Here is a 24867-nt window from a genome sequence, read left to right as displayed (position 1 = left end):
TCGTCGATTGTTTATCCCAGCTGTTCGATCTGTCAAAGTCATATGTTTTTGCGTTGCGGTGCGTGCGGATAGTTTCCCAGCCTTCCGCAGCCGGTCGCTCTAGATATTTAATTTTAGGTTTTAACTTTTATCAGACAAATTTTAACTGAAAATGTCCTCAAACTTTGCGTCGCGCTTCCTCGTGTTGTCGTCCGTTGGAATAGGAAGTTATTTCGTGGGTACGTTGGTCGAACGAAGGAAAAACACTGACTCAGCTGTGTGCCATCGGGTAGCAGAGCATCATGATTATGTAAACGACCGGACCGCCGCCGGTAGTCTGCTACGGGAACTCGTTGCGAAGCCAGGTTTGCCCATATTCGGCACCGTGTCTGCTGCTTCGCCCATTCCGGCCGAACAGAAGCCCGCCAATGTGAGCCGCATCGGGCAGATAATGAAGTTTGGCTTTCCGGGGCTGGACAATGTGCGATCGTACGACGATTATGTACTTTCCTATGACCGGCGGACACGGGTGGCCCACTGGGTGTTTGAGCACTTGACGGCGGAATCGGTCCGGGCGAACGACGCGGTCGATCGGTCCAAATGTGATTTCAAGCCGGACGAAAGCATACATCCGTTCTTCCGGTCGTTGAACTCCGATTACAAAGGGTCCGGATTTGATCGGGGCCATTTGGCAGCGGCCGGGAACCACAGGATAAATCAGCAGCACTGCGATCAGACGTTCTTCCTGACTAATATGGCACCGCAGGTAGGATAGTTTATGTTTAACTAGAACTAAATAATACGGTAACCTGTTAAGCAAGATTTACTCCTTTACTTACCTTACCGATCAGGCTAAGGCCGGGATGGCCTCTGCTGTACATAGTTAGCCGTGTCCATTCCACTCGGTCCATGGCTGTTTGTCTCCAGTTCCGCACTCTGCGTAGGGTCCGCAGATCGTCCTCTACTTGGTCGACCCACCTAGCTCGCTGCGCTCCACGTCTTCTTGTACCGGTCGGATGACTCTCGAGAACCATTTTAGTCGGGTTGCTATCCGACATCCTGATGTCTTGACCCGCCCCCATCGTCGCGGGTGGACGATGGTTGGTTCTCTCAGCAGCTGATGCAGCTCGTGGTTCATTCGCCTTCTCCAAGTCCCATCTTCCATATGCACTCCGCCGTAGATGGTACGCAACACCTTCCGTTCGAAAACTCCAAGGGCGCGTTGGTCCTCTGCACGTAGGGTCCATGTTTCGTGCCCATAGAGGACGAACGGTCTAATCAGCGTTTTGTAGATGGTTAACTTCGTGTTACGGCGAACTTTATTCGGTCGTAGAGTTCTGCGGAGTCCAAAGTAAGAACGATTTCCTGCCACAATGCGCCTCTGAATTTATCTGCTGATGTCGTTGTCGGCGGTCACCAGTGAGCCCAAGTATACAAATTCTTCAACCGCCTCGATTTCATCACCGTCGATAAAAATTCGGGGTGGCGAGCGTGGTGATTCCTCACTGGAGCCCTTTTCCATCATATGACTAATCCGATTCGCCTCACTCTTCACTCTTTAGTCGGATGTACGTTTCCGCCATCGTCTCAAATTTACGAGCAATAATATCAATATCAACAGCGAAACCAAGCAGCTGAACGGACTTCGTGAAAATCGTCCTACTCGTGTTTATCCCCGCTTTTCTTATTACACCCTCTAACGCAATGTTGAACAGCAACCAAGCAAGCACGAAAGACCATCACCTTGCCGTAACCCTATGCGAGATTCGAAGGGACTTGAGAGTGTCCCTGATACTCGAACTACGCACATCACTCTATCCATCGTCGCCTTGATCAATCGTATCAGTTTATCCGGGAATCCGTATTCGTGCATAATCTACCATAGCTGTTCTCGATCGATTGTGTCATACGCCGATTTGAAATCGAAGAACAAGTGATGTGTGGGCACGTTGTATTCGCGGCATTTCTGCAATACCTGGCGGTGGGCGAACATCTGGTCCATTGTAGCGCGTTCACCCATAAATCCAGCCTGATATTGCCCCCCGAACTCATTTGCAATCGGTGATAGACGGTGGCATAAAATTTGAGAGAGTATCTTGCAGGCAGCGCTCAGTAAAATTAGTTTTCAATTTGCTATCAGACTTTGCTCGGGTATCTTGTAGGCAGCGCTCAGTAGTGTGATCGCGCGGTAGTTTCCGCAATCCAACTTGTCGCCGTTTTTGTAGACGGGACACACGATACCTTCCATCCATTCCTCCGGTAATACTTCCTCCACCCAAATCTTGGTAATGACCCAGTATAGTGCTCTCACCATTGCTTCTTCACCGTATTTTAGAAGCTCGCTTGGTGGTTGATCTGCTCCAGCGGCTTTGTTGTTTTTCAACCGGCCAACCTCGTCCTCAATCTCTTGGAGGTCAGGGGCCGGAAGTATTTCGTCCTGTGCATATACTCCTAGATCTGTTACCACGCCACCTTCGGTACTTGCAACGTCGCCATTGAGGTGCTCATCGTAATGCTGCCGCCACCTCTCGATCACCTCACGCTCGCTCGTGTGAATATTCCCGTTATTATCTCGGCACATGTCGGCTTGTGGCACAAAGCCTCTACGCGAGCGGTTCAGTTTCTCGTAGAACTTTCGTGTGCCCTTAGCGCGGTACAGTTCTTCCATCGCTTCGCGATCTCGTTCTTCCTGCTGGCGCTTCTTCATTCGGAAGACTGAGTTCTGCCTGTTCCGCGCCTGTCTGTAACGTGCCTCATTCGCTCTCGAACGGTGTTGCAGCATTCTCGCCCATGCTGCATTGTTCTCGTTTTTCAACTGTTCACATTCGCCGTCGTACCAGTCGTTTCTGTGATTCGGAGTCGCGAAGCCTAGTGCTGGAGCCGAGGTTCTACAAACCTATGGTGGATCAGATGTCCCTCCAGCCATCTTCAAGTGTAGCTACGCAAAGCTGGTAGGGCCACTGCTAACTGCTGCGCATAGTCTTGGAGCCACTTCTACGTTACGCAGCTGCTCGATGTTGAGCCGCGGCATTCGACTTCGACGCGTGGTGATAACTGTCGAAAGTTTTGAGCGCATGCATACAGCGACTAAGTAGGGGGTTGTGGGGCAAGATGGCCACCCTAAGCTTAGGCGCCTTGGGAGTATATACTTTCGTTAGGATGTAGCTGTTTAACACTCATCCCTTTTGTTTCATGTCTTTTCTATCTTCTTAACACAAAAAAGCATTTTATTTTGCACTACGAATGCAAAATAAATTCATTTGATAAATTCTACTTTCGACATAGAATTTTTGCCATATGGGGCAAGACGGCCACAGAGCTAAACTTTTACAATTAGTGTGCTTCAATCCCTAAGAAACGTTCAATAAACCAAGGTCGAATCACCCACAACACTTTGCCTACAGAGGGTGTGGTATTTGCCAACATTTTCTTTATGATAATGTTTGAAATAAAATTGATAGAAATTTCTTTGAAAATGTTCTAAGGTTTGGTTCATTTTTTCAGCAAACTTGTTTCTCTCGAAACGATTTATCTGCATATACATTACTACTCTTTTCTTGCATTATACTGTAATTCAACGTCTAGTAACGAACCCTCTTATGGCGGTTTTATCTATAATCTTCCAGCCCTGCGCCAAAATATTCAATGAAATCAATCATCGTTCAACACCAAATAACTTCTAAGTTGTTCTGAGGTATCATCTCTATCACAGTTAATTTTAACTGCTCCAACTAATATGAAAAAATATATTTCTGTGGTTTCGCAGTATCTCTGAATATCAATAACAATTTTGAGATTTGCTTTAGATTGGTTTTCGGATGGCGACATAGACTTTACCACAAGTGGCCATCTTGCCCCGAATGATTACGATACGTTTATCATTTTTTATATGATATAATTAATTTGAAACATTGAAATTTTATTGTCGAGGTTTAACAACAGTCACATATAGACACCATTAAAAATTAAAAATAATTTTTAAAACGATATTATTCAACTAATCCTTAAAATCAGATGACCTAATACTATAAGAAATCACTGTTTTTTAACACTCAAACTTCAAACACTATTTTATAGCAGATTTTGCAAACTAATAGTAACTTTTTCGTACATCATAAACATGAAACATTGTTAATAATCACAACCCATGCAGAAAATATTTTTATGTTGCGAATTAATGCTTAAAATACTGGGTGGCCATCTTGCTCCATATGGCCATCTTGCCCCACAAACCCCTAGTGATCCGAGTCTATATTCGCACTGCGGTATGTGCGGATATTGGTTATATCCGAGAAGAATTTACCGTCGATTTGGTTTTCTGTTTGGTGGTCGGGTGATCTCCAGGTGGCTTTGTGGATATCTTTGCGGGGGAAGAAAGTGCTTCGGATTACCATACCACGGGAGGCTGCAAAGTTTACGCATCGCTGGCCGTTATCATTCGATACGGCGTGCAGGCTGTTTCGCCCGATTACCGGTCTGTACATTTCCTCCCTTCCATCTTGCGCGTTCATGTCGCCTACAACGATTTTCACGTCCCGCGGCAAGCAACCATCGTATGTTTGCTCTAACTGCGCGTAGAACGCTTCTTTCTCGTCATCAGGTCTCCCTTCGTGTGGGCAGTGGACGTTGATGATGCTGTAGTTGAAGAAACGGCCCTTAACTCTTCATTGGTGGTGCCACAGCTTTGGTAGAAGGTAGCCGCTCGATGCCCACTTTTCCACACTTTCTGTTCAGTCCAACAAAGTTCCTGCAACGCCACGATGTCGAAGTTGCGGGGATATAGTTCGTCGTAAATTATCCTGTCACATCCTGCGAAACCTTGTGACTTGCAATTCCATGTTCCAAGTTTCCAATCGTAGTCTTTATTTCGTCGCGTGGGTTTTTGCCGATTTATCGAGTCGTATTTTCTCCTATGTTATTCGCAATGGGGATTTTTACGGGTGGCTTATTGGGCCTACGCCAACACTCCTGTCTCGCCGGAGGGCCATCGTGCCAGTTCTGTTTAACGTCCCAACCAACACTGGGACGACCACGCTGATGGGGCTACCACCTTGGATCTAGCTGGGCGTGGTGCAGTGTTTCTTATTCAGCCACTGGATGTCAGAACAGACGCTGTTTGAGCCGCACCTCCTTGGTGAACAGACGCTCGGGTCGTACCTCCTCAATCTAGCTGAAGTCAGAAGGATAACAGTGCCCAGGCTGCACTACCAGCTAAGCACACAACTCTTAGCTGGCGGTCATTGTCATCGCTTGACTCGTGAAAGCATGAGGTAGAAACTTGTGCGGACCAGAGCTATGTTGGACGCTCTCCTTATTGACTCACCGTTTTGCACCGTTTTGGTCCAGTAACAACGGATAAATATGCAACGTTACTCAGTATAGCAGATATGGCTGTTGTTACGAGTGTAGACCTGAAGTTCTGAACTCCAAGGTAATTTGGCTGACCTGGAATATCTCTTTAGGGTCTCTAAATGACATTTGAGATGTCAAGAGCCTCACGGATCCCAGTAGGCTATGCAATGCTATTATTCGTGGCGAAAACACAACAAGTGATTCTTGTAAATTTGAAGAACTTAACTATAGAATAGTTTGGACAACCCTGAATGTCCCAAAGGTTTAAAGCTACTAGACTTTAGGTTACTCCAGTAATCGCGGTTGATTATGCAATATTACTCAGCATATCAGATATGGCTACTCTTACGAGTGTAGACCTGAATTTCAGAACTCCAAGGCAGTTTGGATGACCTGGAATATCCCTACAGTGTCTATAAATGGCATTGCAGATGTCAGGAGGCTCACGGATCCCGAACTTTGCCGAAGGCAGTAGGTATTCTGTTTTATTGACTGGGTGAATTTATACACCCGTTTCTATGATGGGGTCATATAAATTTACAAAATATGTACACATTTACAAAATCAGCTCCTGCGTCCACAAAATCGTGAAATTCGCAAAAAAAAAATGTACGGCAATCTAGCTAGGTTTACTAGTGACCTTGGTAAACAAAAAATATCGACATTTCGCAATTAGAAAAGTGTACGAGCTGTTTTTGTGAATGTGTAACTGTTACACATTTTTGGTGTGGTCTGGAAATTATGCACTTATGAGTAGGTCTTACACATTCTAGGTGCTAAGCGGTCTTAGCGTGTAGATGCATTTTGGAACTCCCATACGATGCTGGAGATGACCTTATATTCTTCTTCTTGGCGTAAAGTCCCAACTGGGACAATGCCTGGTTCATATCAGCACTTCCACAATTATATACTGAGAGCTTCATCTGCCAAAGGCCATTTTGCATTTCTATATCGTGTCAGATGACCTTATACATATCTTATTTTCTTGATTTCAAATCAATCATGTGTCTGAAGCATTCTTTCCACTCGATCTTCCATTCTTTCAGGTCGGTGTGGGCTTTAACCGGGACAAGTGGAACCACCTGGAGCGGTACGTGCGTAAGCTAACGAAACAATACCAGAACGTGTACTGTTGCACCGGTCCGCTCTATCTACCCCGCAAGGAAGCCGATGGCAAACTGTACGTCAAGTACCAGGTCATCGGTGCAAGCAACGTGGCCGTTCCGACGCATTTCTACAAGGTGGTTGTGATGGAATCCGCCGACCACAGACTGGAAATGGAAGCCTACGTACTGCCGAATCAGAAAATTGACGACGAGACTCCGCTGACCATGTTCCAGGTTCCGCCGGAGACGATCGAACGGGCAGCCGGACTGCTCTTTTTCGATAAGATCGCGCGGAGTCAACTGTCTCGGATCAATGGTAAGAAAGTTTAGTTTTATTCGTGAAAGTGTTATGTTTGTTACCTGTCGACTAGGTATTTTAGATATTGTTCCTTATGGGAGCGGTGCAATCGAATCGAAGACAGTATTATTATTGCGTACATATCCGATATCATATTTTGAGCATGAGCAGGAGCATTGGTGACCGTACACTTCGTAGTTGCTATTCCGTTATTGGTCAGAGCTAGTGGAATTGCACAAAGAATCAATATAATATATTATGAAGCTTGAGATTAGCAAACCAATCCTCAACGTACGAAACGTGAACATAGGGCCTTTTCGGTCCAAATTTCAAAATGCTATAAAAAATAAAACTGAAATTGTTGGAGATGTCCCTTACTGCTTCGGTCATATGACTCAGAATTTGGCGGTCATCATACTCAAATTTCAAACTCCTCAATGCAATTTCAGTATACACTATACTTTATTCGATTGATTTACAGCTAAAAAAATACCACTAGAGTTATAAAATTAAGTCTTACAAATAGTTTAGATCCCTTTTTGATGATGAATTTTGTCACCAGCTTTCTTTATGACGACGTCAAAAATTTCCGAATTTCCTCTTTGCTTTCTGGATCTTTTCCTCGCGATAAAGAAAGTGGTAAGAGCTCACGATGTTCCTCTAATACGATAGTGGCATAAATATTAATATTAACAGAAATGAAGGTCGAAGATCATTTTGGCAGTACTGATTACTGAATCGTTCATTGATTTCGCCGCCTTGAGACGCCACCCACGCGACCTAAGACAGCACCATTAGAAGAGAGACTTATCGTTTATAAATGCTTATCTCTAGATCTAACTACTGGCTGCTATTCAAACTTCCGGTCTTCTATGTCCATCGTAATCGCGCATTATCACATCATTCGTCTATTTAACGTTGTCCTATATGTTCCTAGCACTTGTCCTTCTTACAATCGATCACGTTGCTGCTGAGTTGGGTCGCGTTGCCCGCCATGGGAATCTGCTTCGATGCGGACACGGTCATTCCTCCGTTGGCGCTACCGGGCGGTCCCTTGTCGTACAGGAACGTCACCGGCCACAGCTCGGCCGGAGCCGTCACGTCGTCCAGGTGCCTCAGTCCACCCGGTTTCGGTGGTGACTGATAGACTTCACCCTTTTTATTCTGGTTTTGATGACGCGTACCATCGGTGAGCCCATTGGGGTGCTGCTGCTGCCCATGCTGGTGAGATTTCTTAGGGAAGTACTTATCGCTGCACTTGCGCCACTGGTCGGGAGCATCTCCCACGAAGCACCTGTGGGGAAGAAAAAAAAATGGAAGTGGTCGGATTGTGTGGTGGTTCGATGTGCGGGCAATAAGTGCCATTTTCGGAACGATGTCTTGAAGTCTTGAATAGAAGTATTTTTTTTTATAAATACCGTGCGGTACCCATATTCTGAACGGTTAAGGGAATCTCACAACAAACACTAAAATAAATGAAAGTTGTTGTTGCTAGAGATAATGCTTCACATTACCATCAAGTGTGCTTGTTGTCTAGCTAAATGTATAAAATAAATTAAATCTCATAATAACTTCCAGTCTCTGATCTTGACATATTTTTGTTTGTGGAGGACGTGTTCCTAATTATGGACACCATAAGAAGCTGTGGTCCTAATTCTGAACACATAGTGTTACTTACTATGTACAAACACATTTTCTACGTTCGCAGTTCAGTCAAAAACGATATGTTTTGTAACGATTGGATAATAGAGGGGCTTAATAAAATTAACACCTCAACTCTCGATTCAATATATGCTTCATAAAGGGAAAATCTATTTTGTGTTAGCCGACTGTTCAGAATATGGAGCTGTCTATAATACGGTGCTCGCACGGTATATTCCTTTCTACTATGTAACATAATATTTCTTCCATGAGACATTTGTGGAGATGCAGGAATTCTTCATAACAATAGAAATTTTGTCGACGAATTCTAAAAAAAATTCTGGATTTTTTTAAAGATTTGTCCAGAATCTTCAGGTAAGTTTTCAGCAATTGCATAAAAAAAAAAAAAAAAAACAAAACTTAGATATAATATCCCAAATGCTACTGCAAGCCACCAAGCATCCTCCCGATCCAAAAGTTCTTAAATTTTCTCAAACTAGTTCAATAGACATTGATCGCATACGGAAGTACGTTAGTAATTGAGCTAGAAAAACCATCAGAATTCTTATAATAATTTTGGTAATTTTCGAAAAGATTTCTAGAAAATTGTCATAATAAAAAAATGTCAGAATGGTCTCTATGTACCTTGCCAGAAATTCTTCCAGAAGTTTCAACAACAATTTCTCTAGAAAGAAGTTTTCCTAAAAGTTACTTTAAAAATTTTACCAAAATTTTCAAAGATTCTGCACATTTTTTTTCCAAAATTTCCAAAATGCACTTTAAGTTTATATATTAGATTTTTTTTTAAATTTCTTCAGTATTTTTCCCAGGTCTTTTACCTTAAATTATGCTGAAAATTCTTTCTGGAAATCCATTATAATTATCTGGTGCTTTTTTTCCGCTTGAGTTTCTTCTACATTATTCTTCTTTAAATTTTTCCCTTATTGACGTCTCGTCAGACATTCCTCCAATAATTCATTCCAGGTGGATTCGCTGGAAGAATTTTAGAAGGATCCCTACGGCTTCAGGATTTTCCATAGGACCCCTCTTGAAATTTAAGGAAGAATTCCTAGAAAAAAATCCAGGACAAATTCTTGGAGCGTAGCGGAATTTCCGTGGAATTTCTAAAGGGCTTTTGGGAAGCGTCGAGGCAAAAAAATGTAAAAGAATTCTAGGATGTTTTTCTAGATAAAAATCCAGATAGAATTCTAAGACCCAGGCAAAGCCTAGAATTTTTAAGGGATTTCCAAGAGAAACTTCTACAGTAATCTTAGGATAAATGCATGGAGAAATTTCTGGAGGGGTTCGTGGTGAAATTTCTAGAAATTTTAAGATGAATTTCCGGGAAAGGTTTAAAATAAATTGGTTTCCCAAAATGTGGGTCGCGACCCCCCAACGGGGTCGCCGGCCTTCATCCAGGGGGTCGCGAGGGACAGTCGAATATCACACTATAACAGACAACAAATGAAGGAATTTCTATGGTGGGTCGCGAAAAGTACATCTGCTGGCAAAAGGGGGTCGCGCACTTAAAAATTTGGGAACTTTGTTCTATGTTCTGGGACATTTTATAGAAGACTTTCTGGTGAATTCTTACAGGAAAAAATCCTAGTGGAATACGTAGGAAACTGCAGTTGCTTAAAAAAACAATGTTTAGATAAAATATCCCGAATGCTACCGCAAGCCAACAAGCACCAAGCATCCTTCAAAAATTTCGTACATTATGTGCAACAAGTTCGATAGAAAAAAATAATCAGTACGACTTTTATAGATCTCATACGGAAGTACGCCAGTAATTCAACAAGAAATCTATCAGAATTCTTATAATATTGACTAGGTTATTTTGTAAAACATTTCTAGAAAATTACCATAATAAAAAATGGTCAGAATAATCTCTATGTACTTTGCCAGAAATTCCTCCAGAAGTTTTTTTTTACTTATTCGTTTATTTTGAAGGCTCGGGCGCCACATGGGCATAACTGAGCCGAAATCATTTGTTCATTTTATCTTCCTGTAGTTTCATCTAAAAATCCTCCAAAAAGAAGTTTTCCTAAAGTTACATTTAAATTTTTACCAGCATTTTTAGAGATTCTGCACATTTTTTTTCCCCAAAACTCACTAAGAGATTATATATCAGATTTTTTTTATTTACTCCAGAATTCCTCCCAGGTATTTTGCCTGGAAATTCTTTTTGGAAGTCCATTATGATTATCTGGTGTTTGTTTTTTTTTTTGGTGGAGTTTCCCGCTTGAGTTTCTTCTACATTATTTTTTTCCCTTATTGATGTTCCGTCAGACATTCCTCCAATAATTTTTTCCAGGTGGATTCCCTGAAGGAATTTTAGGATTATCCCTACGGCTAAAGGAATCCCAAGAAAAATTATAGGAACGATTTCAGGAGGAATTTACAGTGGATTTCCCATAGGTATGTACCAATTCAGCTGTATCATGAATTGATTATAGAGGAATTTCTAGAAGAATTCCTGAAGGAATTCCCAGAGAAATTTCAGGGGGATTTCCATTTGAATATTTGCCCAAATTCTATTTTGTTATTGCATTAGCAAACATTTTGTTCGTCTAAATTCTTCCATGATCTGCCACAAATGTTTCCATGAATGTTCTCTACCCTTATCATTGTCATATTTTTCTTCTTTTCTAGTTTTCGCACATTTTTTCTGAAAACTATTTTAATCGTCATTTTTTCTAGCTCAGTTGCAAAATATCTCACAGGTAATTTTTATTAGAAATACAGTTTGCGATTCCAACCAAAATATGTAATAATTTTTAGAACACATCATCAACATCTAGGGTAACTCGCTAATTATTGAACAGTTGGTACTGGAAGTATATCCACTATCCAGTGAACGTCTAAATCTAATCCTAGATCCCTTGAAATTAACTGGAATCCTTCTAGACTACCCATAGGCCATGTAAATGAAACCACTCTGACTGTTGCGCAACGTACACAACAGTCCACGAAATGCCTTAGATCCACCGGAAAAACCCCTTAAATCCCCTGGAATGTCTCTGAATGTCCCTGAAACGACCATGAAACTCCTTGATACTTCCTAGAACGCCCATAAACTCTCTGTAATTTCCCTGAAACCCCGTCCAAAGTGTTGTTGAGTTTACTCCCTAACGTCTACGGGTGTAATGATAACTTTTTGATTATAGGACGTTTCAGGTAATTTGGAGAGACCGCTACGCGTATATATTTTGGAATTTTCATTTGATATGTTCAAAATATATATGCCTATACTGCCGTAATTCTGCAATGTGACGTAAGCGACATTGTCAATTTTTGCGCATCTTTGGTAATAGTGCATTATATGCCTGGTCTTTCCCTAAGCTTCCTTCCATGGATACTAGACTACGACTATAGATTCTAATACAGCGAGCATACCACAGTAGGGTGGCGCTAATTTTGAAAAATCTCTCCGGCGTATGATTTTTCGAGTGGAAAGTGATCTACTGGTTGAAATAAGTGAGCTGTGCAAAAAATGAGCGTTTTCGGTTGATAGGGTATATGTACCATTCCTTGGCCTAATTTGCAAACCGCCTTGACAATTTTGACCATAACTCATGAATTAATAGCACTAGAAATAATATGTTGATCCTATCACACACTCTAGGCAATTCCTGTTTCACCAATTGGAAGTAAACTAACGTTAATATTCAAGAATTTACTTAATTAAGTTGAAAAGATTCGATGCGATGGTATGCAACATTGGTCTATGGTACAAAAATTGGCCTATTAGTGGATACAACGTTGGCCTATTGCTTTCCATGTACTAGAACCACTTATTATCTCATATTTTCAATATTTCTGTTGAAGTATTATCTCTGTTTGTTCACCAATCTTACTGGTAAATTACATTTTCGGAGCTAAATTTTCAAAAAAATGTAAATGAATTACTTAAACTAAAGTTCTTTCTTAATTTATTAACGGTAACAATGCAACCCTATTATTTACACTCACCGTACACAAAATCTTTCTTCCTGTTCGTTCTTTCTGGTTCTTACGCAAGCAATGTTGTTGACGCCACTTTATCGGTGTTGTTGACGTCACTTTAGTGATGGGCCAAGATTTCGGTACATTGTGAAAAAAATGTCCTCAATATTCGGCCCACATTCAATTTGTAAAATATTTATTATTCGTTGAAAACAAATATACAAGTTTAAAATAGAGTCTTTGGCCGTCGCATCAAATGTTCAGTTATTGAAAAGTCAGTTCGAAATGTTCCAGATTCATGCCATTTATGAACATGTGTATAGACTACCCACTAAGCCGAAGAATCATGGCGTCTACAAAAGATAAACAAAGAGACATTTTCATACAATTTTAATGCTCCAAAGTGCTAAAATTGAAACGAAATGTTACAGTTGTTTGCCGCATAATTTTTCCGATATCCAGTTATGCGTGTTTGTTTGAGTTTTTGGTTAACGTTGAGATAGGCCGAACGAGGGGACTATGCCAACGAAGCATCCCGATACCCTATTTAGGGGTGGCGCAAAGGGTTCAAGTGGGATTTATGATAGAGCATAAAGAATAAAAATTAAAAAAAAACATTTCAAATTTAATTTTAAGCTAAATCGGTGATTCCAGAACCTAATTGGGCCGAATTAGGCTACTACGAGGATGACACTTTAAAAGTTTTGATTTGATATTCGCAATATTTGATTAGCTATTTCTGATAACGTTTTGATCCAATCTTACCCCCCTGAGATTCATGTTTGGTAATCCTTCTGCTGACCCACCCCCTTTTCTGGACATAATTGACGTTTCACATTTTGACATGCTATCCTTTCCTGAGATTGCGGCTCTGTTATGGTTCACTACCGTGTACCGTGACCGGCCCTAATTCTGCGCAGTCCCTAATTACGCGCACTTCTTCGAATATACCACAAAACCACGGGCGCTAGTTCAATATTAGCTTCAAGTATATTTTTTGAATATTGTTTCAATAGTAAGGAAAAAGTTTGTGAAGAAAAATTTTTCAAATCAACGGCCATTATTTTGTAAAAAAATAAAATGGTGTTGCAAGTACTGGAAATTGCCTGAAATCTGTGTCCGTTAACGAAGCTGTTAAAAAGTTGCCATGAGCTGAAGCATTTTGCGTCATAAATAATGAAGATAATGTCTGCTTTTCCATGCGCATCCTGAACTGCTGTCTTCGAGGAATCAGAATCGGGAAAAAACAATTGAGCTTTCTTTTTCTTTTTTTTAATCTTCTTATTCTTCTTAGGTGCGCAGAATTAGGAACCGGTATTGAATGGTGGTCCCAATTCTGCGCAGACATTTCAACACTAAGTTTTGAACATATAATTAACAAACAAGCATCATATAAATGCCACCATAGTTATAACTAGGATATTCTATGTTTCTAGCAATCCGGTGAATGTAATTACGTCTCAACAAATTAGTTTATAAATTTAAAAGCTAATTTACGATTCTTGCTTAATTGATCTGATAGTTCGGCCGGACTAACCACTTGTTTTAAACATTCGCTATCAACCTAGGGAGAAATTTTATGTATTCATGCAAGCATTCGTCAAATGCGACATATGATGTGAGTTTACATGGAATTTTCTTAAACAGAGGAATCCCTGGAGTTGGAAAAGAATGAAGTCTCAGTTTGCAAACAAAGATTGTGCCACCTTGTCATGGTGAAAAAGTTTATATTGCCTTTAGAAATGAACGTAAATTTTACTAATGTGTACATATGCGGATAATTAAAAAGCTTTACATAGTAGTATTCGATAATGCTACAAAATCCTTTTGTGTATTATGATTTAAATTACCTTTGCTTATTAATCAAAGTAAGTAGTATCAATGTTGGGGACATGCAAAGTTCCAATATGGTCGTAATGTCGTATAAAAGTTGAAAATGAAGAATTCAATTGAATTTCATCTATGAATCATGTTCTCATTACAATATGTTATCTTTTTAGAGTTTTTCCCATGTGCGCAGAATTAGGAACATTAGTGCGCAGAATAAGGAACTTTCCAAAAAAGGGTGCGCAGAATTAGGAACAAAGACATACTTTAGAATTTTCCTGATTTTACATATAAATTGAGTGTTTAGTATGAGAATTATATTCTTCCCTGATTTACAAAGCTGATAACTATGCGCGGTCAAAAATTCAGCCAAATCGGTTCGATTTGGAATTTATTACAGCTGATTGAAATTGAAAAAGTCTTAGGTGCGCAGAATATGGGCCCTCTACGGTACTAAGTACTAAGTTATTATTGTAATGTTTTGAGAAATGATGAAGAGGTTTTGTGCCTTTTTGAGAAAGATTTCGTTATTGAGGAAATCACTCAAAGGGGTTTGTTGGCGCAAATGCACCACCCTATCATAATAGTGATGTGTCCAAAATGTAGTTGTCATTAGAGTAAGATCCATCGATGTATCATTGTTACACAATCAATAAAGTTTAGAAGTATACATCTCCGCCATGGCCGGACGGTCGTTTTGGTAGTTTCATCACAAATCTTCTATTCATACCACAACGTAGGAAGAATAATTTATCCCTTGCGCGATCAGGGCTTTTCCCTTTTTCAAAATTTCAAGTTAAAATAAAAAATGATAATAATACAGCATAACGCCTAGATCTTTCAAGAAATTTAGTAAAGATAATTCATTATGTGTCATTATTCAGTGTAGCAGGCTAATCTAATCTACACTGAAATAAATTTTGTTGTCGTTTCCACCGAATCCATGGTAGAATTAAGAACTGTACCAACGGCCCATATAGCCGAGGCGGTAAACGCACGGGTATTCAGCATGACCATGCTGAGGGTGACGGGTTCGATTCCCGGTCGGTCCAGGATCTTTTCGTAAAGGAAATTTTCTTGACTTCCTTGGGCATAGAGTATCTTCGTGCCTGCCACACGATATACACATGTAAAATGGTCATTGGCAGAGGAAGCTCTCAGTTAATAACTGTGGAAGTGCTCATAGAACACTAAGCTGAGAAGCAGGCTTTGTCCCAGTGAGGACGTTACGCCAAGAAGAGAAGAGGAGGAGAACCAACAATTTTCAACCGAATGCAAAATTCTGTTAATTGTACTGAAACATTGTCAATATTACTATGCGTGTATTACTGTTGACTAAAAACATTCTTGGTTCTACTATTTGGGCATTGTAATTTCGACCATGTAGACTTGAATGTTGCGCGTCTTAGATAAACATGGTCAAAAATACAATGTCAAAATAGTAACATCAAGAATGTTTTTAGTCAATGGTACTTCACGCATGGTAATATTGATAATGTTTCAGTACAATTAACAGAATTTTGCATTCGGTTGAAAATTGTTGGTACAGTTCTTAATTTTACCATGGATTCGGTGGAAACAACAACAAAATTTATTTCAGTGTAATCTTATCTCACACTAACGCAGCCATTACTTGAATGCATCCTGGAAAATGAATACTTTTTAAGTCTGTCATTTTTCTTGTCTAACGGCCAGGCCAACTGCGCAGCATGTACCGCAGAGAAGATTTCAAGGGATAGAACGATTTCAACATAGTCAATATTTGAAAACATTCTACACCTTGAAATCAAGGGGTGAGATGGAAGCGTGGACCTCCCGTACCAAACGCTTCCAGATAACGATATAGATATTTAAATATGTTCGCATATATCGATATGATGATGTGTGCGGTGATTTGCTAAACAGATTGATTAGTGCGCTAACTGTTGACTGAAAAGAGAATAAAGTATTAATTATTAAATACTGAATAAGGCATAAGTGATACGCTCGTTACAGTTATTATTTTTCAAAAATGGTTTTATTGATTACCGGAATCCCCCTGAAACAAAAGGTTTATTAGCAGTTAAAAACAAAACATAAAAAACATAAACATTACAAAAATACATCAAATTTTAATCTGGAATGCTTTAGGCAGGGAAGTAGCAAGATTAAAATTTGATGCAATGTGGTAGATCTTACACCGTAACGCACCGTTCTAAGGTGATCTACCCACGTTACGGGATCGAGAATTTCAATTGGTAGTTTAACTAGAAACTACGAATACTCAAAAATCTCGAAAATTTGCTGTACTAGGAGTTTTAGCAGAGACTAATGCTAAAGCTTCACCAAAAAGGAATTTCCGCGATACCTTACTCCGGTTTTCTCCGAACATTTTTATTCACAAGTTCAATAAATGAGTACATGCAAGAACTTCATGAAAAACAACAGAAATCTTTCAAACAAAATGTTAGAAATACATAATTTTATAAACTGCTATAGCCGTGCTTTGAGAAATTCCACCAGATACTAACCTTCAAATATTTGTTCAATTGTTTCTCACTAACTGTTTTTAAATTGTACGAATGTTTTCACCAAAATTACTCATCCAGAATTTCATAATTTTAAATTTTAATTTATTCTTGGGGCAATTCATTCATTTATTTAAAATTTTATCAGCATCCTAAAAGACTTTTCGCTCAGAGGACCAAGTATTCACCTAGAGATTGTACAAAGATCCATTATTCAGTGTAGCAGGCTAATTATATTTACTATCGCAAGTGTAGACATAAAGTTATGAACTCCATGAAACAATGGATGACCTAAATCTTCCCACAACTATCTTAGAATGATGCTCCAGAGTTTAACATTCCTGGATTCTATTTGGTTGTATAAGGTTACTATCTATACATATAAGGGCGTAGCCAGCTTTTTGGTCAGGAGGGGGGGGGGGTGTGAGAAGCATCCTTAGCAAATTGGTACCTACTAGCTTTTAGAACTAATCGCAACGCGATGGAATTGAATATAATAACATTATATACTAAAAGCATTATTTAACCTTTCAGCAGTCATGCTGTTGTATTTTTTACAATACGTTGAAAAAGCTGTTCTACACAAATCAACATAGGAGTGGCCAATTTCTGGAAGATTAAGGATTTTTATTTTACTCGTGCTTTTTTTTCTGGAGATTTTTTTATTAATATTTACAAAACATTCGTAAGAAATACTTGCTGAACTCTTTTGGAAATTACGAACTCTCCATCTAAATATTTTTTTTCAAAATGCCTATTCACATAATGTCTTCCATGACAAACTGGAGTTCTTTCAGTAATTAATCATCCAGTTTGTCTATGCTTCTTAGCAATCTTGGAATGCCCTGGATCTTTGTTCCTCTTAGTCTTAGAGTCTAAGAATAAACCTTCAGATGAATTGTTCCGAGCACATCCTTGCTGGACCTGCCGGCAACGGAGAGGAGTTTTTGAAGAAAATCTCTGCAGGAGTTCCTGAAAAAAATCTGAGAGGCATCTCTAGAGAATTTTCTGAAGAAGTCTCTTAAGGAATTTTTAGAATAAATCCTAGATAGAGTTGGGTTTCCTATTGAACGCTGCCACCGCGTTTTCCAGGCTGTATTCTAAGCAATTTACTTCTTTTTTCGTATGTGATGAGTCTTTAGTAAGCACTAACTGCGCTAAAAAAATCAGCTGGATTGGATGGAAGATAGCTGAAAAATTGCGATGGGCGTAAAGTGGGTGGAACCGTCTAATAGGAGACCCGACTGTATATTTCTGGAGAAATTCCTGGAGGAATTCTGGAAGGAATCCATAGAAAAAAATATGAAGAAATCTCTAGAGGAATTCCTAGAGCAAATCTTAGAGAAATTTCTGAAGGAATCATTGGAGGAATTCTTGGAAAAATCCCTGATGGAATTCCTGGGGGCATCCCTGAAGCAATTCCTGGAAAAATCTCTAGAGAGAGAATGCTGGTGTACTCCCTGGAGCAATTCTTGGATGAGTATGAGACCCAGCATTAATTCCTTGAGAAACTCCTGGAGGAATTCCTAGAGAAATCTCCAGAGGAATTCTGGGAGGAATTTCTGAAGAAATTAAAAAAAAAAAACCCTTGAGAAGTTCCAGGAAAAATCCTTTGATGAATTTCTTGAGCATTTCCTGGAGGAATCTTCGAAGGATTTCCTGGTGGAATCTCTAAGGAAATTCAGGAAAAAAAAACCGTGGAGAAATCCCTGGAGGAATCCCTAAAGGAATTCCTGGAGGAATATCTGGAGGAATTCATGGAAGAATGCCTGAGAAATTCTTCAAGAATCTCTGAAGAAATCTCTAGAGGATTTCCTGGAGAAATTACTGGAGTAATTGCTGACATAATTTCTGAAGGATGTCCAGGAGCAATTCCTGGAGAAATTCCTGGATAAAATCCTGGAGAAATGCCTGGATGAATTCCTGTATATATTCTTGTGGGAATTGCTGGAGGAATCTCTAGAGAAACTCTTGAAAGAATTACTGTATGAATTTCTGGAGGAATTTCTAGAGGAATTCTGGGATATTTCTATTTCTATTTCTTTTGTTTGTCTATTTCTGAAAAAATCACGTGAGAAGTTCATGGAGGAATTTTTAGAGGAATTTCTGGAAGACTTCCTGGAGAAATCATCGAAATAATTTCCTATTTCTTTTATTTTCCTGAGCAATTTCCTGGGACGAATATCTGGAGGAATCTTCGAAGGATTTCCTGGTGGAATCTCTGGGAAAATCCCTGGAAAAAAAATTGTGGAGAAATCCCTGGAGGAATTCCTTAAGCAATTCCTGGAGGAATATCTAGAGGAATTCATGGAAGAATGCCTGGAGGAATCCCTGAGATATTTTTGAAGAATCTCTGAAGAAATCCCTAGAGGATTTCCTGGAGAAATTGCTTACATAATTTCTGAAGGATGTCCAGGACTTGGTTCAGGAGCAATTCATGGAGAACATCATGGAGCAGTTCCCGGAGAAATTCCTGGATAAAATTCTGGAGGAATGCCTGGATGAATTCCTATAGGTATCCCTGTGGGAATTGCTGGATAAATCACTGAATGAATTCCTGAAATATTAAAAATCCCTTGAGAAATTCCTGGAGGCATTTTTAGAGGAGTTTCTGAAGGAATTCCTGGAGAAAACCTCGTAAGAATTTCTGAAGGAATCCCTGGGGGAATCCTTGGATAAATTCGTGGAGAAATCCTTGAAGAAGTTCCTAGTGGAATTTTTGGAAGAATCCCTGCATCTATTCCTAAAGCAACATCTGGAAGAATACCTGGAGGAATCCTTGAAAAAATTCCAGAAGGTATTCCTAGAGAAAATCCTGGAAGAATTTCTGAAGGAATCTCTAAACATTTCCCGAAGAACTACTGGATAAATTCCTGAAATAATTCCAAGAAGAATTTCTGAAGGAATTCTAAAAAGAGTTCCTTGGAATCCTTGGAGGGATTTTTAAAATAATCCTTGGAGTTGTTCCTGAAAGAAACACAGACGAAATTCTCAGGTGAATTCTTGGAGGAATCTCGGAAGTAATCCTATGAGTAATTCCTTGAAATCCCAGGAAAGCTGAACAAATCCCTAGAAGAATTTCTGTAGATATAGCTAGAATAAAAATATGAAAGAATCCATGTCTGCAATAAATTCTGGACGAATTATTGTTGAAATCTTCGGATGGACTCCCAAAAGAATGTTTTGTACAATGTTTTAAGGAGTTCCTGGATCAATTTTCAGATGATATCTGGTAAAATTTTCTGAAAGGGTTTCTGGAAGATATTCATGCTGAAATTCTTCGAATTATTCCAGATTGAATTATTGGAGCCATCTCTAGTGGAATTCTTGAAGGAATAGATGGAGAAATCCCTGAAGAAATCTCTGAAGGAACACTTGCAGAAATACCTAAAAGGATCTCTGTTGACATTCCTTTGGGAATCCCTTGAGAAATTCCCGGAGGAATCCTTGAAGAAAAAGCTCTAGAACAACCACTGGAGGAACCTCTACAGATATCCCAGGAGAAATTTCCGGAGAAATGTCTGGTGAAAATTCCTGGAAGAGTTTGTCGATGCACCCTTGCTGAAGTATCTGTAAAAAATTCTGAAGAAATCGTGGGAGGAATTCCTGAAGCATTTCTTGAAACAAAGCCTGAAACAATCACTATCGGAACCCTGTAAGATGCGCATAGAAGAATTGACGAAGGATAAATTTCTGGAGAAGTGCCTTGAGGAATTCCTGGAGAATTTTCTGATGAAATCCGTGAAAAAATTTCTGAAGCTGTCCTTGAAATAATTCATAAAAAAAATCTCAGGTATTTTGCTCTTAGCATAACGTTTGTTTAAATTGAATACTAGTGAAAATTCGTGAATTATGTGCTACTTCACTCTATAGCATCATATATATATGATATGGTTCTAAAAAGTGCTTCTTTTTCCTTTCTGAATTGGTTCCGGCATATCTGGAAAAATTGGCATGTTGCTTTTGTATTTCATGAATAAACATCACAAAATGATTATAAAATTATTTATCCATTCAACAAAGCTTGTTATTTGGTAAAATTTTATGATATGATTGAAGTGGTTCTCTTGGAGAAATACTTGGCATTTTTTTGTGGTTTTCGAGTGAAGAAGGTTTGATAATTATGGATATAAACCTTAATTATTAGAATTAAGGATCGGTATATTCGCCTCACTCCATTCATATTCACTCCTCTTTGCTAAAGCGAATCGAGAAAGATGCAGCAAACGAATTGTCGTGATCAAACACACAACGCAACCCCATCACCAGTGCGAAGCGATGTGCAAGTTGCTTGACATGGATATTCGTTGCCGTTCGTCGCAGTTGGGATCGCAAGCGAATGAATGAATTACGAATGGTGAAGAATGCTAGTGAGTGATCGAAGCGGCTATTATCATAACCAGAAGAGAATTTATGCATGTAATGCATACATTTTTAATGTATTGTTGGTAAAATGATAGATTAGCTGAGAAAATAATAAACATTTTTTAAAAACCCAATTGGGCCAAATTTGTGCTCAAAATTGCGATATCTCTACTGGTTTCTCAGATATTTGAAAAAAAAAAATGTCGTTTTTCAGTATTTTTTGGGTTTGGTACCAAAATATAACATTTTTCTCAAATATCTCGGAAACCAGTGGAGATATCGCAATTTTGAGCACAAATTTGGTCCAACTGGGATCTAGAATCACCGACTTAGTCTAGAAAAAATAAGTTTGAAAATTAAATTTGAAATGATTTTTGAAAGTTTGTTCTAGCAAAAATTTCACTTGAACCCTTTGCGCCACCCCTAAATATCAACCGAAATCGCTCATTTTTGTACAGCTGACTTATTTCGACTAGTAGATCACTTTCCACTTGAGAAATCATATATCGGAGAGATTTTTTGAAATTAGCCCCACCCTAATGACCCAGGGTATCCCAAAAATTTAAAACAAAGCGTATTGTTATTTGAACTGGTTTGGTACGTACGTGCTTATACTTACGTAACACTATTTAACAGCGCAATGAAAAAAAACACTAGGGGTACTCACTGAACAGATTAAATTGCTGCGTAAGCCATGATTTTCTGCTTATTTGAAATGTTTCATGATTTTGCGAACGGAATAATCAAAGATTGCCTTGGCGATCGCGACGTTTAATCAGTTTAATCAGTTTACGCTGTTAAGTGAATCCCCCTACTGTCACAAGTGTGGACATGAAGTTCTGATCTCCGGAGTATTTTGGTTGATCTGAAATACATATCTCAAAAGTATCTTGAAATTGCTCTAAAGCTCCAGGGCGGGTTACAGATTATAGGTAAATGTGTGATGTTACAGTTCATAGTGATAATAACTACTGTAACTACCAAGAACTAAACTCCAGGACATTTTGGATGACTCTGAATGTTCCAAAGACCTATTAATGTTTTGGCTGGTGCTGTAACTACGGTTGAATATGCAACGTTACTCAATACAGCAAATTTGGCTACTGTTACGAGTGTAGACTTGCAGTTCTAGCTCCAAGGTAGTTTGGCTGACCTGGAATTTATTTATAATAGGGGTACTCACTAAACAGATTAAAGTGCTGCGTAAGCCATGATTTTCTGCTTATTTGAAATGTTTCATGATTTTGCGAATGAAATAATCAAAGATTGCCTTGGTGATCGCAACGTTTAATCAGTTTAATCAGTTTACGCTGTTAAGTGAATCCCCCTAATGTATTTAAATGACATTTGAGATTTCAAGAGCTTCATGGATCTCAACAGATTATGAAAATTTACATCGAAATCACGTAAAAATATTTCTGTAGATGTGAAGCACTTCATTGTCCGACAGTTTCAAACATTCAGACATCTCAGAATATAAAACACCTTTCCATATTCTTGACTATGCGTTCCACTCTGCGGTCACTGAATGGTGGCATCCAAGTGACTGAAACATCCGTAAAAATGAGCAATCCATGAAACTCGTTTCGTTTCAATCCCAGCTCTGGGACTATATCACACTAGTTTGTCCTCTAGCGCATGTTCACTAGACTGATTAATGGGTAATGTACAAATGATTGAATCATGTAGTTAGTTAAATACTTATTCTATATAAATTGTGTTGCTCAGACAGTACAGCAAAATCAATTATAATCACACTCACAATCTACACAATTAACAAACATTTACAAATTGAACACACAAACACAAATTACAATTGTACATTTGTTGAGAGCACACGCGGGAGAGGATCCTTACCATGGGTACTCGAACCCTTGCGAGTAGCCGCAAGGGTGCTCCGGTTTGCAGCAGTAGTCCCACGCACCGATCTCATCACCCTCTATCTCGCACGAGTAGAACCCGGTGATCTTGTTGCGCTCGCACTTGGTCCCGAGTCGGCACGGTTTGCCCGACACGGTGTACTGGCGCCAACTGCCGTCACCTGGGACCGACATTGATTGTGATGATCCGCGCCGTCCGTTGAATCGTTTTTTTTTTGTTTTGGGGGTTTTGAAGTAGATTCGATTTCAACGGGTTGTTGGTAATTTGTTTTGGCGGATCAGGTTAGGAGGTTTTTGGGCAGGAGATATAGGGCACGTTGTTACACGATCAAACACACATAGACGATGAGGGGTATAAAAAAGAGACAAATATACATATAAGGGATGGTTACTCAAACGGAACGGATTCTATGGAGAAGAAGCATGTTAGGCGGATGATTGACGAGGATTTTTTTGTTAAATTTTGGTAGTTGATACGCGGAGCTTCATCTACCGTTTTTGTCGGAATAGATACACCTTCGAAACCTAAGAAGACACAAGTTTCATGGAATATTTTCTCGTACAAAACGATACATGAAGCTCCGTGCGGTGAAGGTGATCTTGGCGATTTGAAATGGTCTCATTTGAAAACGAAAGACGAAGGTGAGAACATGTGGAGTGGATGATTTCATTAATCTTAGTTTTTGCTGGAGAATCTGTCAGATGTTTGAAGGTGACTTTCTGTTTTTGTGCGATTATTCAGTTTGTTGATCGTGATCGTGAGCTTGATCTTGCCGTTGCGGCTGTTGGGCTTGAGCGTGCGTGTCAGAGTCGTTGCTGTTATCGTGAGTGGTGGAATGCTTCGAGGAATGTTGATGAGCGGTGGTGTGGTTATTCTTGTTATTTGCTTGGTTCGGTAGCAGTATGATAAAATTAGAAGAAGTGTCCTTATCAGAGGAGGTGCTGTTTTTACCCGGCTCCCGGAAGATGTCCATCCGGCGATCGTGGTTCACGCGGTTCCCGTTGCCGCTGCTGATCGTGGTGATCTTATCTCGACACGTGTAGTCGAATGGGTTCCACGCGAACAGCCAGTAGTCGCGGTCGTTCGTATGGGCGTAGTGGACTCCCAGCTTCAGCTCGCTCTGATCTAGGTCAGACATCTCACAGTTGTAGGTCGATGCTTGGGCGCTGAAACAAAAAAAAACAGACGATAACATTAATAACGTACACAATTTACTCCGCGTTTTTTCAACTATCTTGATAGGTTTTTTTTTATTTAATGTTCTACAAAAGTTGCCTAAAGTTATTCCCTTTTGGCGGGGAGCTGGAGGGGGGGATGTGGCTGGAAGCTATGATTTAATCATGGATTCCTCCAGAGATTCCTTCAAGAATTCATCTAGGGGCTCCCCCAGACATTGCTTCGAGGATTTGTCCTGGGATATCTTTTGAGGTTCCTTTTCCGAGGTTTCCTTCAGGAATTTCTCCAGCGATCTTTTAACCCTTCAGGACGCGCGCCGTTTTAAAAAGTACAACACAACCAAAAAACCTCGCTCGTCGTAGCGCGAGCGCGGTTCAGTTCCAGCTGCTTGATGGCGCGCGTCCTGAAAGTTTAAGGTATTTCTGCAGAGGATTTCTACAGGGATTTCTCCATATATTCCTTCCACAATTCTGCTAGAGATTGTTCTCATAATTCCATCTGGAATGATTCAAAGTTTTTCTTCAGGAATGTCTTCTGGAAATTCTTTCAGAATATTTTACTAGAGATTATTTCAAAATAATCGAAGAATTGCTTGAAAATTTTATACAAAAAACTCTTTTAGGAGTCCATACAATTTTTCTTTTAATAATTTCAGAAATCCAGAATATACTGCAGACATGGATTTCATGCGACTCAGGGATCCAGAATTCCTTCAGAAATTCTCCCAGCAATTCGCTATGAAAGCTCTCCTGAGATTCCCTAAGAAATTCCTCCAGGGATTCACCTG

General features: G+C 39.7%; 2 protein-coding genes across 2 annotated transcripts in view; one reads left to right on the top strand and one right to left on the bottom strand.

Moving 5' to 3' along the window:
* The first annotated feature begins 41 nt into the window (after positions 1–41).
* Positions 42–6767, top strand: LOC109420002 (endonuclease G, mitochondrial). The gene is made up of 2 exons (XM_019694290.3): positions 42–745; positions 6378–6767. The coding sequence occupies exons 1-2, from the start codon at positions 152–154 to the stop codon at positions 6765–6767; spliced, it is 984 nt and encodes a 327-aa protein (XP_019549835.3). The 5' UTR covers positions 42–151.
* Positions 6768–7173: 406 nt separating this feature from the next.
* Positions 7174–24867, bottom strand: part of LOC109417771 (uncharacterized) — a 132763-nt gene continuing 115069 nt past the window's right edge. The window contains exons 9-11 of the mRNA XM_062850336.1: positions 23856–24070; positions 22881–23064; positions 7174–8029 (exon numbers count right to left, since the gene is read on the bottom strand). Of these exons, the coding sequence (XP_062706320.1) occupies positions 7669–8029; positions 22881–23064; positions 23856–24070 (760 nt within the window). The 3' untranslated portion in view covers positions 7174–7668. The remainder of the gene's footprint in view (positions 8030–22880; positions 23065–23855; positions 24071–24867) is intronic.

Source organism: Aedes albopictus, chromosome 2 (assembly GCF_035046485.1).
Source record: "Aedes albopictus strain Foshan chromosome 2, AalbF5, whole genome shotgun sequence".
In the NCBI taxonomy this organism is placed as follows: domain Eukaryota; kingdom Metazoa; phylum Arthropoda; class Insecta; order Diptera; family Culicidae; genus Aedes; species Aedes albopictus.
Note: the sequence above shows the minus strand (reverse complement) of the source record. Positions and strands in the feature narration are given on the sequence as shown.